At 49.2% G+C, this 17,371-nt stretch overlaps 1 protein-coding gene across 1 annotated transcript; it reads left to right on the forward strand.

Moving 5' to 3' along the window:
- Window positions 1-593: 593 nt before the first annotated feature.
- KIAA1755 (KIAA1755 ortholog) lies at window positions 594-17,052 on the forward strand. The gene is made up of 5 exons (XM_028499874.1): window positions 594-885; window positions 1,390-1,460; window positions 1,579-1,644; window positions 11,580-11,777; window positions 15,655-17,052. Exons 1-5 carry the CDS (start codon window positions 594-596, stop codon window positions 17,050-17,052), a joined length of 2,025 nt encoding a protein of 674 aa, XP_028355675.1.
- Window positions 17,053-17,371: the final 319 nt, after the last annotated feature.

A 17,371-nucleotide genomic window follows, 5' to 3' on the forward strand; every position in this document is an offset into this window, starting at 1 on the left:
AACTCACAAACAGCCGCCATCATCTCTAAGCCGCGAGTTGGGTGGTCATGGTGGGGTGTAGGTGGGCTTCACAGGGGAAGGGCGTTGGGACATATGCTTACTCCTCGCCACCAAATCTAAGAGTCAGGTACTATCATCACCATCATCACCATCACCATCAGCATCCCCATCTTACAGATGAGGAAACTGAGACTAATGAGAGTTCGTGACTTGCTGGAATGCCCCAACAGGCAAGTGCATGAGGAACAGATTCGACCCCTGTTCTGAATCCGAAGTCAGTACCCGCTTCACCCAGTGTCTGGACTGCGCTGGAGCCTCGCTCTGCAAAATGGGCGCTTCCCGGGGATGGGCGGGCTGCGAGACAAGGGAGGCGGGAGCGCGGAGAAGGAGAGAGGAGCAGCGTCGGCTCGAGTTCCCCTTGGCAGCCGCGCGGCCCTGGGCCGGGAGGGGGGCGTCTGGTTCTCATCACACGCCGCGGCGGGCGGGGTGGGGGAAAGGCGCCGGCTCCGAGGGGCGGCCATTGGCTGCCGCCGGGTCCCACGCGGGGAGCAGCCCCCGCGCCGCCCGCCCCGCCCCTGCGGCCGCCCTCGGTGATGGCCCGGCCGGCGCCGCCCGCGGCTCTTCCAGTCTCTCCCTGTCTGCAGTCTCGGTCTCCGCGCGTCTCTCCCGCACCCCTTCTCTCTGTCTCTCTCGCCGTCACCCCAGCTCCCTTTGGAGATGAGGCAGGGGTCGGCGCCCAGGGCCAGCCCGCTCCGCCCGCTCCAGGGCTAGGCGGGGGGCCGGGGGCTGCACCGGACAGACCGACGCGCGGACCGGACCCAGTGAGCCGTCGCCCAGGAGAGGAGCAGCCGCCGCCGCCGCCACCGCTTGTACCCCGTCACCATGGTAACGCCTGCCAAGGCCTGGACCACCTTGCTCTGTCCCCTTTTGATGGGGCACAGCCCTCGAGGGGGTGTCCAGGGCAGACCCCCTACCTTTGACACTGAGACAACCCTCAATTCCTGGCTAGGGGTCTGTGCTTCACTGCCTCCACCAGCTGGGAAAGGGTGGAGGGTGCAGGAATCCATCTCTGGCAACGATGTCCTCACCATCTGTCCATGTGTGAGGTGGATGGAATAAGATTGGATGTCTGGTAAACTTTGATACTGCCCCATCCCATAGCACAGATCAGAGCTGGAAACCTACCTCTGGACCTTGGACAAACTTGGGGTGGTGTTGCATTTCAGACTTGGGGCTGATATGCCCACTGTTGCCACACGAGTTTGGATGGGGATGGGGGTTAAAGTCCCCTCTCAGCCCAGTCAGGCAGCACAGGGCAAGGAGGGTTAGGGTACAGAGTAGAGAGGAGGGAATTGTTCACCAAAACTTGGGGTGGTGTTGCTCCTTTAGACTCAGGGCAGCAGTGTCAGATCTGCACATTGGGCCGACATGAGGTGCTCCCACGGGAACTGGGTGGGGAGGTAGGCCTAGGGGAGGGGGAGGACAGAGGGCAATACCCCACACCATGTCTTCCTGGGCTGGCACCTCAAGAAGGTTGTGGTGTTGTGTGTTTGTGTTTGTGTCACTATCTGGTAACAGAAAATGAAAGAGAAGCCTGTTAGCAGGGAATCTCAGCCCAGCTCCAGCCAGGCCGAGGAGCCCCAGGCCGGTTCACAGGAGCAGTAGGGATTTGGAAAAGGGCTGTGGGGACAGGTCATGGCTTTAGCCCCTTGACTGTAATCGACGAGGTTGAATTTGTGCCGGTTGAATTTGTGCACACGCAGAATTCTCTACAGACATGTTCACACATACACACAGAGAGCATCCAAACATGCTCCCACTGACTCACACGGCTGAATACACGTGCCCTCTCACACACGAGCCGTGTCCACCTGCTCTCCCAGATTACTGGAATATGAGCATACACCTGCATACATACTACATACTGCAAAACCAGGCTCCTAAATGCATGTACCGCAGGGCAGGTGTACACACACGTCACTCTTGGAGCTGTTTGGCAGTAATCATCATAAGCTAATGGTTATTCACCTCTCACCACAGGCAAGGCTCTGAGCTGGGCAATTTACATGCGGGAGATCAGTAACTCACGCCTACTCTAACAGTAAACCTGCTGGTGTCTCCACCCCACAGATGGAGACCCAAGGCTCTGGGAACTTAACTGGCTGCCCAAGGTCACTCTACCAGGAAGTGGCAGTTAGGACAGCCTGAATTCTGAACCTGACTCGGCTGTCATGGCCACCCCAGAGCCACCTGCACCAAGTGGTGTTTGCCAAACTTTGCCTGGCTTCATACTTAACCCAATTATTACATTTCGAATCCAGAAATTCCTCGCTGAACCCCAGACCCCTCAGATCAAGGGTCAGGCACTGGGTGGCTCCTCTCAAAGGGTGAACAACTCTCTTCTGAATGGGAGTGAGGGACAAGTTTAAATATTAAAGGTTGTCACCTGCCCATATCTCTGGCATCACCTCTATGCTCCAGCCACTCTGACTTTGGTTCAGAGCCTCTTGTGTTTCGTGCTCCCTCCTGCCACAGGGCCTTTGCACATCCTGTTCCTGCTAAGTGGAACACCTTCCCCTAATGAATTCCTATTCATCCTGTGAATCTCCACCCAAATGTCACCTCCTCAGGAAAGCCTTTCCCGATTCCCCTGACTTTCACTCTAGCATGCTGTATATCTCTCCTTCATGGTACCCATCACAGTTGTAATGTTTGTGGGGCAATTTGATTAATGGCTATTTAGTGTTCTGGGGCAGCCCAAGGTCAGAGCATCTTATGACAGGGATGTAGGGTTTATCCCATCCCACATTTCTGAAATTTCAGTATCGTCTTAACAAATTTTGCATATCCACTTACTGGATAAGGTATTATAAAAAAATTATAAAATTTACTACTTATTATTTCCTTAATATTTTTCTTTAAATCAACTTACTTTATAAACTGAAAAATTTATTTAAATAGGAAATTTTATATCATGACCATGAAAAATCAGTATTCATTGTCATAAATAGAAAGTAACTGTAAAAATACATACAATGAAGACAAATATATGTTAGAAAATTCTGGCTCGATCAAGTTGGCTATGGCTGATTCTAACTAAGCCTGAGGATGATTTTCTTTTTCTTAAAAGGAGTAATAACTAAGTGTCTGAGAGGTGTTCAAGATATACTGGCACTGAACTTTCTCTTTGGTGTCATCAAGAGGACTGGGAGAGAATTGAAGTAACTTTCTTACTGGGATTTCACATCAAGTTCGTGTCCTCCCCACATCGTCTTGTGGGCCACCTGTGATCCCATCGCACGCTTTGAGAAAAACTGATTGAGTCCAATTCAGTTCATTCAACATTGCCAAAGTACTTACCTCATGGTGGTCCCCCAAAGTGCCTACTGTGTGCCAGGCCCTGTGTAAGGCTCAGGGCCTGGAGATGAGTCAGCCCTGCTCCCTGCCTGGGGGCCTTGCAGTCCCTGGTGAAGGCAGACCATTCACGGAGAATTCTGTGCTGTATGGTGGGTCGTGGGAGTCCATCCCTTTGCCTAGAAGCACATGTATCATGAAGAAGAGATGCGGGTCGAGCAGGGCTCTGAAGGGTGGGAAAGAGCTCACGCAGTCTGGAGAGGGGTGAGTGGGAGTTCAAGCAGTGCTTCCCAAAGTGAGGAACCCACCATGGGTCCTAGGAGGGGAGACTTTTGATGGCACTTAGATGAACATTTTTTATATAGCTTTTCATCTTAATGGGTGTTAGGAAGTGATTTAAACAACACAATCACATGATAATAAATACAAATAAATTTAAGTTGAAAATGAAGTGACAAAAAGACTAACATGAAGTAAATAATTAACATTAAGGAAACAATAAATTAGGTTAGGTGAACAGCAAGAAAAACTCATGAATGCGACGCACGGGTCTTTGGGAAGCCCCGAGCTACAGGGTTGTGTGTATTAGACATAGGAAGGGTATGCTGGGTGTAGATTGATGGGCCACTAATGCCAGGCTGAGTTGCTTAGGCAATGGGGAGCCACTCAAGATCGTTGAGCAGTAGAGGGTCACAGTTGGATCTGTGTGTTAGAAAGGCTATTGTCGTGGCCAAAGGGGAGCCTGGCCTGGTGGCAGGGACCCTGGGGAAGAGGCAGAGGAACTGGGAGTTATGTGGGCAGGTTCATACCCCAGCTCTATCATTTACTTGGGCTCAGTTTCTTAATCTGTAAAATGGGAATAAATATACCCATCCCATAGAGTTGTTGGGAAGATGAAATAAAAGAATGTACAAAAAGTTCTTAGGATAAGGCATGCCGCAGAAGCCTTGCTCAGTAAGAAGAAGCTCTAGTAAAATTGTTATTATCCTTATGTGGTTTAGGTGGGGGATGGTCAACCCCAGGGCAGAGGCAAAAGGGCTAAGAGGGAAAGGAACAAACACAAAACTAAGGCCCAGAGAGGTGAACTGACTTGCTCAAGGTCACACAGATGATACATAACCAAGCTGGACTTGAATGTGGGTCTTCTAACGCCCACTTGCTTCTCAGTTCACTGCATCTGGGTTGTTTTTCCAGTTTCTGAAAGGTTTTTTTAAGGAGCCAATTCTCACTCATACTTCCACCCACACAAAAAAGGATTTAAAGCAGGAGAAGCTTCAGTTGGATGTGAGCAATAACTTCCTGGCAGCCAGAGCAACAGAACGCTGGGTTTAGACTCTCCAGCCTGGAGAAGTTCAAGAGGAGGGCCCCCGGTAGTTGAGCCTGGTGGTCGCAGCTTGATACCCACTGGGCTGCATCTGGCTCACAGATGCGTTTGGTTTGGCCAACCTTTAAAATTTTGGGAGGTTTTACTAAAATTTCAATAGACCTGGCAATGCTGGGCAAAGGCAACTCTTGGCTGGAGCTGATGAGATGCGGTGTGTGCCCCAGGCCCGACCACTCCCTATTGTTTCCCTGACACTGAGGCCGACTGTCAGGGGCCACTTACCAAGGGGCTAGAGGGGTTATTTTCTCACACTTGGACCAATTCCATCTTCCATGTCAATTCTCAGGCCCCCGTAGGCATTTGTATTTGTGGCTGCTGGTTTAGACCCTCCTTGGACCTGAGTAGGGAGATGGATGAGACAGACCTTTGTAAACTTTCTCACCAACTGTGGGTTAACTGATCCCATTTGGGAACCATCCCAGCTCCAAACCTTCCTGAACCTGATTGTACCTTGAATTCTAGAAAGGCCCCGCTTGGAAGGGCCCTTAGAGATAGATAAGCCCAATGGTCCCATTTTACAGATGGGGAAACTGAGGCTAAGATAACCCAGTGAGTCAAGGGTGGAATCTCACCTTCCCTAGGCATTTCTGCCACGGAGGAGAGCAGGGGTTGAAGGTAGTAGCCCTAAGACACTGCCTACCTCAGCTTTCCTCCGTTCTCTCTCTTCCCAAGCTAGGAGGTGTCGATGCTAAGTGATGCTAATATCTTTGCCTGTTGGAGTAAATGGATAAATCTGGACCTTTAAGAAGAGTTCAGCCCACCTCTCAGAAGGCCCAACTAACAACATCTGGTGAGACCATTTAAAAAGGGAACCAGACTTAAAAACACACACACACAATCACACTTTTATATCCCTACCCCCAATTATAAGAGCTCTACAGTCTGGTAACAGAATGTTTGGAAAATCCAGCAACTATGAGGAAAATTAAAACTGTGACTTACAAGGCCCCTGTCCCTCACAGCCCTCAGGGGTAACTGCAGTTAACACTTTATTTCATGGCCTCTCGGCTTACACACATTTTTACACAGTGGAGATCACACTGCCTGGGAATTTTTTAAAAAATTCCAATGGTCAGAAGAGAAGTTACTGCTGGACTGGGGGCTTGGCCTGCGAGGGGGTTTCTCTCTGGGGTGGCGGAAATCTTGTCTGTCCATCTGGGTAGTGGTTCCAAGGGTACATACAGAGGTAAAAATGCATCAACCTATGCACTTTATACTTGTTTATTTTACTTGATAAGACTTAAGATCACAATAATAATAGAGGCTCATTGCAAAGACATTGATCAGAAATTTACAAACACCTGTACTCCCACTCCTCCCCTGCCCAGACAGGACTGCTGGGAACAGACACTCTTCTGTGTCCTTTGGCACCATACAAGTTTCCTTGGGTCAGTCCAGAAGGTCTGTGAGCATCATACAGGCGCCAGCCCCCTTGGTGGGCTCCATCTCTGGCCCTGAGTCGCAGGGGAGGGGGCTGAAGGGCTTCAGACTGGCTCTGGCCTATGACACCCTCTTCTTTCTCAGCTTCACACCATCTCCTGCCTCAGCTCCTGTCAAGGAACAGTTAAAGGCCGGGCTGGGCTGCACTCATGGGGGAGGAATGGAAACATGTCGATTAAGTTTCACGGAAGTCATTTTGAGGGGCCCACGTCTGGCCGATGGTGTTTGGGTTCCTGTGGTCCCAGGCTGGGCTGCCCGTTTGATTTTGAGTGGAGAGTAGCCAGCTTTCCTCCCTGCAGCCACCTGGGCCTCATCAGCGTGTGCTTCCCCCAATACTTGGACAGCTTATGAGCCCCTGGGGCTCAGGCCTGTAGCAGGTAATGCTCTGGCCAAGAGCTCGGAGTCCCGTTGACTTGGAACATTCTTCCTTTTTACTGGCTGCCCCTTATATGGTTACAGTGTGCGGCCAGCTGAGCCAGTGTGCGAAAGCCAAGGCGTTCCAGGCTGCAAGCCTTTGTCTATGAGAAGTAAACATCATTATTGGGCCCCACTTGAAACAGTGCAGGATAGACAGCTGGGAAGCCCGCCTCCAAGGCTGGTGGCTGGTGGTGGCCCCAAGGCAGACAGACACCTAGGGACAGAGGCAGAGGGTAGACTTGACCTGTCCAGACCTGCATTGGATCCTGGCTCTGTCTTTCTCCCCTTCTCTGTGATCTTGGGCCAAATAAAGAGTCTTAGTTTACTTTCTTTATCTGCAGAATGAGATGTTCCTACTTTGCCCCTAGGATGGTTGTGTGGCCAAGAAAGAGAATGTGAGTAGAGGGCCTGGTGAATAGCAGGCACCTAGAAACTGTCATTATTATGGGGGTGACCCTTGTGGATTCAGGACGGGACCAGGAGGGGAAAGATGTCTTCAAACAGAGGCTGAGACTTGAGCTTTGTCCGACAGGATGAGTAAAAATAAATAACAACAGCAAAAACAACAGCAGCAACAACTTTACTTTTCTTAAGACTCCTGTATCTGTTATCCCCTTCTATCTCCAGAACAGTCATCTGAGCAAGGCAGGATGGGAACTAGAATCCCCACTTACAGATGGGGAAACTGAGGCAGGTCACTGTTTTCCAGAAGTTGGAATACAGACCAAAGTTGAGACACAGGTGGTCACAGACCAAAACTAAGTAACAAAGAATCGGTCTCTTTTGAACTCTCCTCTGATCTTCTGAGGACCCAGGGAGAAAGTCTCCCTCTGGTGAAAAGATGTCTTTAACACCTTTCTAGGGTGTGGCAATCTCCTTTTGGAAGAAAGAGAGATGTCCTCACTTTCAGGAGATCACCAGATGTCCCTAGAATTTAATGGCAGTATTTCTTTTCATTGTTTACTTTTTCTTGTCAATATTTTTTTACTGAAGTATAGTTGATTTACAGTGTTGTGTTAATTTCTGCTGTACAGCAGAGTGGTTCAGTTATACATATGTACACATCTTTTGATACTCTTTTCCATTATGGTTTACCATAGGATATTGAATATAGTTCTCTGTGCTATACAGTAGGACCTTGTTATTTATCCATTACTTTTTCTTTTAAAAATAGTTTGTCTAGAAATTGAATGGTAAAAATAGATTTTATATAATAAATGTGTAATTATTTTATAGTTCTATAGTAAATTATTTATATAAATATATACTTACATAAGATATATACATAGCTATTATAATCATACATATAAATATACTTATGAATAAATATAAAAATATATTTTTAAATAAAATTTTAAAATATTAATATATATATTTAAATAAAATAATATAAAAACCACCCAATGCATCATTGATTTATTTTTGGAGTTACATTCTATTTATGCCAATTGATACTGATTTTTCCATTTAAAGTAGTGATATCCATATAATAGTAACTATAATCTGACTTCAAAAATAGAAGTGATGGCTGTTGTTTAAAGAGCACCTACTAAGTGCTAGTCCTGTGCAGAGAATCTACATGTATTCTCTCACCCAACCTCACTCAACTCTTTAAGACAGGTACAGTGACAGTCTCCATGTTTTTCTTTGTTTGTTTTATTTATTTATTTGGCTGCGCCGGGTCTTAGTTTCAGTGTGCAGGATCTAGTTCCCTGACCAGGGATCAAACCTGGGCCCCCTGCATTGGGAGTGTGGAGTCTTAACCGCTGGACCACCAGGGAAGTCCCAATCTCCAGGTTTAAAGATAAGGAAACTGAAGCAGAGAGGAGCAAGTAACTTGCCAGGTCACATGACCAGTAAGTGGCAGAGCCAGAATTTGAACTCGGGCAGTCTGGCCACATTCTCATAACCAGTGTGGTGACATAGAGTCTCCATTTAAAATGCAATTATGTACATTTTTTAAAGTAAGTGGATTTGGGGAAAAACAGTAAGTGATAATAGTACAAAAGGTATTCAGCTATGCTAACATTCATGAAGGTGACAGTGAATGATTAAATTTCCAAAAACAAAACAAAATACAGCTAGCCCAACTCCACGTGCACACAAGGAAAGAGGCCCAGAGAGGGAAAGCGCTTACTCAAGGCAGCACAGTGAAGTAGAAGCTAGGAGAGGGGAGGGATGTGGCAGGGGAGGGGTATTGGCCTAACTGACTTAGTATGTCTGTGTATTCATGGATGTCAGAGATGTCAGATAGGGTCCCCCAACTTTCTGTCCTCACTGCTGTCCTCAGTATTACATGGTCGGGGAGGGGAGGTGGTATTGGGCATGCTTGGGGTTTGGCCTTGCTTGGAGGGAGGTGAGGCATTGGAAGAGGTCACAAGGCCACATGAGCCTTTCCCTGTTCTGCCAAATTGAACCTGCACCCTGACTTCAATGTGAAAGTAGCCCCTCCTGGGCTTGTACACTAGTGTGTGTGTGTGTGTGTCCCCTCTGGGCTTACCAATGACAGTGCCAGGACCCTCTTTCCTTCAGAATGGGGGCTGTAGACATTTGTTCATTCCTTCATTCATATATTCATTCTATAGATAGTGACAGAGGGCCTACCTTGTGCTCAGCTCTGTGTGGGTGCTGGGGACACAGCAGTGACACCAACATTTGTCTAAACGCCCTGGGCTAGCGTCTCCTATTTTACAGCCTCCTGGCATTAGAGTCTTTCTGGGATGGAGACATGCTCTCTTCCTCTCCCTCAAAGTCTTTATTTTATTTCCCTGTCTCCAGGGGCCTCATTTATAAAAGTGATTTTTCTGTTCTAAATAAGCTCCCTTTATGCTGGATTCTTGTTTATTCTCATCTTCCTTTACATCCTTCAGCGATAGATAGACTCAGAACTTGCAGCCAGTCTGGGGCAACCAGAATGGCTTCCATCAGACTTTTTTAAGAGTCGAAAATCACAACCCTTGGATCCTAGTACCATACCTGGTTGGGACCCTCTGGCCTTGTCCCACTTGCCTATTTTACGGATGGAAAAGGTGTGATTCAGAGAGGGACACTATTTATCCCTCCACATTTACAGCACCTATATTGTGCCAGGCACAGAAGACCCTAGAAGAATAGGAGTCAGTGCCGGCTGTGTTAGTTTCCATTGCTGCTGAAATTCATGACCACAAATTTAGTAGCTTACAGCAGCATAAATGTGTCATCTTGCAGCTCTATAGATCAGCTGTCCAACGTGGGCCTCGCTGGGCTCAAATCAAGGTGTTGATGGGCTGCATTCTTTTCTGGAGGCTCTCGTGAGAATCTGTTTGCCTTTCCCAGCTTCCAGGAGTCGCCCACATTCCTTGGCTTTACCTCCGTTTTCAAAGCCAGCAGCATTGCCTCTCTCTGATGCTTCCTCCACAGTCACCTTTCCTACTGACTCTCGCCCCTTCTGCATTCTCTTCTACTTTTGAGGACCCTTGTGATTGGATTGGACTCACTTGGATAATCCAGAATGATCTCCCTACTTTAAGGCCAGCTGACTAGCAATTTTTATTCCATCTGCAACCTTAATTCCTCTTTGCCACGTAAGGTTCCAGAGATTAGGATGTGGGCATTGGGCTGTGGGGAGCATTATTCTGCTTACCACTCCTGTCCTAAGGGAGCCGGGGGTCCACTGAGGGAGACAAAAATCAGCGTGGGATTTGCCATGGGAGCCCAGAAATGGGGACACCTGACCCAGCTAGGGTGGGAGTGGGAGATCAGAGAAAGTCTCCTAGAAGAGACGAGGGCTGACCTGGATCTTGCAGAACGAGGTGTTAGCCTGGTGGGAATGGAAGTAGAAGGCATCCCTGGAGGAGGAACAGCATGTGCAAAGTCCTGGAGGCCAGGGAGGGAACGTGTGTGTCATAGTGGCAGAAGCCTAGGGAGAGCAATGAGGCTGGAGGTGAGGCCAGGTGCTTTCTGAAGGCAGTGGCGAACCTTTGAGCAGGAGACTGACAAGGCCAGATCTGCATTTGAGAAAGATCACCCTGGGGTCCTGGTGGAGAAATGCTGGAGAGGAGGGAGACTAGAGATGGGAAACCAGTGAGGAGGTGATTCAGTGGAAGAGGTGATGGGGGCCTGGATCTGGGCGGGGCAGGCGAACAGAGCAGAGAGAGTGGGTTGGTGAGCTGATGGAGGCGAGAAGACTGTATAGGATGTGGCTGAGGGTTGTCTGTGGGCAGGGGAGGCAGGAGGAAAGGGCGGGATGATGAGCAGATTTCTGGTTTAGGAGTCTGACTGGATGGGGAGGCAATCACTAAGGTAGGGATGTGGGGGGAGGAGTAGGCTTAGGAGAGTATTGAGTTAGATTTATGTATTGATGGTCTGTGCCCCATAAACATCTAGAGGAGGCATCCTGGATAGATGAAGATGGAGCTCACATCAATCATATCAACTTGTATCCGTTAGTTACTGCTGTGTAACAAACCACCCCAACTGAGTGGTATAAAGCAGCGATCACTCATTATCAGTCAGGCATCTGCATGTGGACTGGGGCTTGTCTCATCTAGGCTGGGCTTCGCTGGTGGCTCAGCTTCAAACTGCAGGTCTGCAGGTCTGCAGGTCAGCCAGGTGGCGAGATTTGGGGATGTTGACCTCTCCTTTCCCTCTGGCCCTGACCTGGATGCCTTCCCCTGTTCCTCTACTCCACCTTGGATCAGCAGATGACATTTGAGCAAAAATCTGCAGGAGGTGAGGGAATGAGGATGTCTTAAGGAGGAGTATTCTAGGCAGAGGGAACAGCCAGTGCAAAGGCCCTGAGATGGGATTGTGCCTGGTATGTTTGAGGAACAGGAAAGAAGGCCAATGTGGCTGAAGGGGGTGTGTGAGTGGGAGGGTGTAGCAGAGGAGTTCAGAGTTAGCAGGACCCTTAGTTATCTGAGGCCAGGAGGGTCAGGGGAAGTGGCCCCTACCCTTATTATTATTGCTACTATCACTTTTCATCCTCTCCTCCTGTTCCCCACAGGACCCCCCATCCTTGGATGCAGCCATCCAGCATGCCCTGGCGGGCCTCTATCCCCCTTTTGAGGCCACAGCACCCACCATCCTTGGTCAGGTGTTCCGTCTCCTAGATTCTGACTTCCGGGGCGATGGACTGAACTTTCTCCTGGATTTCCTGATCCCTGCCAAGCGCCTGTGTGAACAAGTGCGCGAAGCAGCCTGTGTAAGTCAGAAGGGATGTGGGACCGGGGGACAAGCTCTCCCAGAAGGCCAGGGGCTGGAGGTGAGCAGAGAAGGAGGTGGGCTGGTGAGTGTGTTGTTGAAGAGCAGGAACTGGGGACGTGCGATGGCTTTCAGGTATCATCGCTTGCTCCAAAAAAGACTTCAGCCCCACGAATGGGCAGGAAGGTCACTTGGCCCTTTACCCTCTGACATCTAGGAGTCAACCACGTTTGCACTTTGACTAACAGGGAGGGAGGCCAGCCTTGTGGGTTCTCTGGCCCCCCCAGGAACTGGCACTGTGGGCATCATCTGGCTGTCTTGGCTGAAGTGGTGCAGCTTCAATGGAGATAGTAGAGAATGTCCCTGACCTTCCCTGGAGCCCTCGTGGCATCAGGACTCTCACTTTCTTCCCTGGAGACTCCTTCAACCCAGATCTCAGGGAGGCCTCTCCTGAGGCAAAGGGGAAAGAAACGTGTTTTAGGCAGGACTCACTGGCTGCAAATGACAGATCCTTACTCAGACCAGGACAGGGTGATTCGGACCAAGGCCCGAGATGTTCCACTGATCAAACTCCTCGAGGACTCTTTCTGTCTCTTGTCTCTGCTTCTACTGCTTGCCAGAATCATTCTTACAGGCTAGGTGTTTCTCAAGGCTGGAGCCCAGGGCAGCACTAGGATCAAAATCCTACTCTGGAGAGGAAAATGAACTCCTCCCCATCAGTTGCAGATAGAAAATCACAAGGAAGGATCCTGATTGGCCAGGCTCAGGTCCTGTGTCCCTGCTTGGACCAATCACTGTGGCAAGAGGAATGGGGTACCAGGATTGGCCAGGCTTGGATCCTGTGTCCATGCTTGGACCAATTATTGCAGCCAGAGGAATGGGATACCAGGATTGGCCAGACTTGAGTCATATGCCTACCTCTAAGCTCAGAGGGTGGAGACTGTTTTAAGAAAGGGTCGGGAGAGACCTTTGGAGACCAAAGCCTCAGATGCCCACTGCTAGAACTTACCCACACCCTTCACAGAGTTGCTGGCTCTGCCCTACTCTTCTGTTATTCAGTGCCCACCCCTACTGCCCCAGTGTCAAGAATCGCTAACAGCATCTTAGGTCCTACTAGCCTTTCCCGAGTTGCTCATGCCTGTCGGGGACCTGGCACATCAGGAGGACAAGTAAGCAGAGGGACCATGTGCGTCATTTCAGTGATAGAAAGAAATTGAATGTAGCAGCTAAAAGTTCAGGCTTAGGAGCCAGAATTAGAGATGGTTGGAACTGGAAGGAAATAGATCATTCATTTAAGCTACTTAGCACAGTGCCTGACACACAGAAATAGCTCCATACACATTTGCTGTTCTTTTAGGAGAAGGAGTCTCACTGAAACATTGCAGCCAATTTCCACATATCCATGTTGACATTATTTAAGCCATATCCTCCCCATCCTTATTTCTTCTCCCTGACAAGCTGTACAACTTCCTGCTTCCTTTATTTGGCCATTAAAACTGCACTTGCACTGTCTCTTTCCCCATTTCTTCCAGGGACAAGGGTCACGACATTTAGATTTCTTTATTTCCAATGATCTTTAATTTTAATCATAATTATAGGTGAATTCGTGTCGCCTCAGAGCAGGGGGTAGTAGCATGGGATTAATGTATGCCCTCAGGAGTCAGGTGTCCCAGGTTCAAATCCAGCCTCCATCACTATGAAGTTGGGGGATCTATGTCACCTCTCTGAGCTTCTGTTTTCTTACGTAGGAAGTGGGAATGTTAAAAACACAGGATGTATGTACCTCACCGAGATGACACACACAGCTTAGCCCAGAGCCTGGCATGAAGTAATTGCTCAGTAGCTGCTGGCTGTTACTTTCCCACTGTCTCCTTTCTCCCTCTGAAATAAGAATGTGCCAGCCTCAAAGTCTGCCTTTGTAACCACCAGCACCCAGAAAGACAGCCACCATCAATGAGGTCTAGAGGGACTAAGGACAAATACAACCGACTCCAAATGTGAAAGTCTAGGCACAAGTCCTGCTTTTGCTACTTTTCAGCTGTGTGACTCTGAGGCAATTCTTTAGCCTCAGTTTCCTCATCTGTAAAGTTGAGGAACTTTCCTGAACTGCCTGCACCACTGAGTTACTGAGAGTCAAATAAGATGATCGTAACAGTCATTTCTATGGTGCTTTGCTATTTGCAAAATACCTCTGGGCTGTTTCGTCTCGTTCACTGAGAAGGTGACGGAAAGGATGTTGTAAACAGCAGAAGGCTATGTGAAAAGGCTGGAGTAACAGAGACTCGTGGGGTTTATGGATATGAAGCTTCTTGGAGACAGCCGAATCTGCAGTGTAACTGAAATGAACTGGTTTATCAACGTGGTAGGTACAAGTATGGTCAGATCACATTATTTCCCCAATTAATCATTCCAGGAAACACCTGCTTAATTAACAGGAAGTTTAGTGTCACCCTCTGGAGGTCTCCTATATACACATCCAAATTATATGAGATTATCCAGGACTTATTCAATCTGTAGGAATCAGATCAGACTCTTTTCCAAAAGTCAGGTAGAGAAAGACCTGTTGTCAGTCTGGTGGAGCTGTTGTTTCTGTTGTTGCTACATGGTGTCACTGTGGAACACTGGGTCTGCACAGCCCTGACAGCCCCCTAGAGAGGCCCCAGGATGACTTGCTGTGTCTACCTATTAGAGAATTGCTGGCACCTTCTGTTTAAAATTTTTTTTTTTTATTGTTTAGCCTCACCTGCCGTATCGTTAACTGCTAATGGGAAATAAATAAATAATAAACAAACATAAATATTCTGGGTCTGACTTTCAGACCCAGAAGAGCGGAATGATTTTTCAGGGCCATCCAGCAAGTTCGTGGCAGGGTCAGATTTCCTAACTTCTCACTTAGTAGTGTTTCTACTTCACTCTGTAATCTCTCTACTTTACAAATTAGAGAATGCAATAAAGGCAGTAAGTAACCTTTTTTAAAGATTGAAAATCCTACAATTTTTCAAAAGGTAAATATTGTCAAAGGGAGAGGGAAATACTATTTATTGAACATCTACTTATTATATGTTATGCATTGTGTTGGTTTTTAAAAAAACATAAATGTAGGGCTTCCCTGGTGGCGCAGTGGTTGAGAGTCCGCCTGCCGATGCAGGGGACACGGGTTCGTGCCCCGGTCCGGGAAGATCCCACGTGCCGCAGAGCGGCTGGGCCCGTGAGCCATGGCCGCTGAGCCTGCGCGTCCGGAGCCTGTGCTCTGCAACGGGAGAGGCCACAGCAGTGAGAGGCCCGCGTACCGCAAAAAAACAAAAACAAAAACATAAATGTATTTATAATCTAACTTAATCCTCATACCAACCCAATAATACCACTATCTATCATTATTCCTATTTGCAAATAGGGAAATTGAGACTCAAAGAAGCTAAGTCATTTGCACAAATTAGTGATACAGACTTTGGAAGCCACGTCTCCCTGGCCCTAAAGGGGAGGGTTTAGCTTGAGCTGGGTTGAGAGAAGTTTTGATAGATGGAGAGGAGAAGGGAGCCAGCAGGACGATCCTCGTGGGACAGGTGCTTGCTAACTGGTGCCTGGCACTCAGAGCTTTCCTCCTTTGGCCCAGTAGGCTAGCAAGTATTCAAGGTCAGGGCTAGGGAGAGCAAGAGGCGTGGGAGGCACAACATTTAAGGAGGCGCTCCCTCTTGGGGCTGTGTGACTTGCAGGATGCTGAGAGTGGGGCCTCCTTGGATGCTGTGTCCTAGGCACCTTTCTTGCCTCACCTGAGTCCCCGACCTGTCCAGGGTTCCTTCTGGGAGAGGGGAGGAAGCAAACCCGTGGGCGGGGTTTTCAGGGCCAGATTCTCTGATGCCATCCCCTTCTCTTTGCAGACCCCCTACTCACACCACCTCTTCCTGCATGAAGGCTGGCCGCTGTGCCTGCGGGATGAGGTTGTGGTCCACCTGGCATCCCTCAATCCCCTCTTATTGCGCCAAGGTGACTTCTACCTCCAAGTTGAGCCCCGGGAGGAGCAGTCTGTCTGCATCATGATCAAGTGCCTCTCTGTGGACCTCCACACAGTGGACACGAAGCCTGTTCCTGAGTCATCCTACCCTATACTTTTCACCCAAGCCTGGCTGGAGGCCATCAACAGTGACTTTGAGGGCAGTCCCCTACACAACTGCCTGGTAGCTTCAGAAGATGGGATTGCTTCTGTGCCCTGGACCAAAATAACCAGCCCAGAGTTTGTGGATGACAGACCCCGAGCAGTAAACGTCCTCTCCCCAGCCTGGAGATCCCTTCAATTAGAGGCACTGGATTTGAGCAGCCCCCAAGAGCTGCACCAGGCCAGGTCCCCAGGCAGCCAGGTGCTACTTGCCCACAGTTTGGCCAAGGGCAAGGGCAGGACACATGGGGACAAGTATCCAGGACTCATCAAAGTGGAGCAAGCTGGGCCCGGGGAGGTGGGCTTCAGGATGGACGAAGTGGCCAGCCAGGACTTGGAAGGAGATTATGTGGCTCTCCTGGACTTTTCCCAAGAGAACCGAGGAGGGTCTCCCAGTAAGGAGGTGGAGGCATCCAGTGGGTATCCTTTTGGGGCACAGGAGGAGCTCTCTGGAACTAAGGAAATCCCTTTCTCTCAAAGGATACTGCCTCTCTCAGGGACCAATGGGGGGCCTTCTTTGGAAAAATGGACGTGTGAGAAGCCAGCAAGTTCGGGGGAGAAACCCTGTGTTTGGGACTTGAGGAGAAAGGTTAATCATAAAGTTCCCACCCAAGACTCAGAACACCAGCCCCAAGAGCCCTACCTCAGCGTCCTTGTAAACCCACTGCATTGTGCCTCTGGCCTCGGGCCAGGTGTCTCAGAAGAGCCAGCTCCCTCCAAGACACAGGGACCTCTGGGAGACTCAGAGGATATAGTCCAGTTCAATCTGGGACCAAAACAAGCATCCTCTGCCCAGCTGTGCCCAGCTTCCCCTACTGCTCCTCTAGCCCCTGCAACCAAGATGGAAGAGAGGACCCAACCGGAAAATGGGAGACTTCCCAAGCCTGTGACCAGGCCCTGTCAAAACACTTCCCCCACTCTTGGGCTCAAATTCTCTTTCTTAAAGTGGCAGAGGCAAGGCCCTGTGACTCAGGAGAAAGCCTCGTTCCAGCATGACGGGCCCTGGAAAGTCTTGTGTTCACTCTACTCTCCCAAACCCAACCGAGACAAGTGCTTGGGGAAAGGTAAGTTGCCCACTCGCTCAGCTGGGCAGGGGAACTGTTCTCTGCATGTGATCAGGTGACAAGGTGGCACAGGCTGTCAGGGGCAAAGACCCACCTGGGCTGGCTCAGTCTCAGGGATTTAGAGCATAGGGTGGCATGTCAAAAGGCTTGAGGTCTCATGGGCCTGGAATTGAGCAAGGTTCTGTGATTGTGTTGAGATGGCCTGAGTCTACACCCCAGCTTGGCCACGCACTGGCTGGGTGACCTTGATCAAGGACGTAACCTCTCTAAGTCCAGGTCTCCCTGTCTATACAATGGGGATCTCATCTGCCTCCTCAAGTTGTTTGGAGGGTCAAAGACACACCAGAAGTAAGGAGCTTAGCACAATGCCTGCCGCAT

Source organism: Physeter macrocephalus, chromosome 14 (assembly GCF_002837175.3).
Source record: "Physeter macrocephalus isolate SW-GA chromosome 14, ASM283717v5, whole genome shotgun sequence".
NCBI lineage: Eukaryota > Metazoa > Chordata > Mammalia > Artiodactyla > Physeteridae > Physeter > Physeter macrocephalus.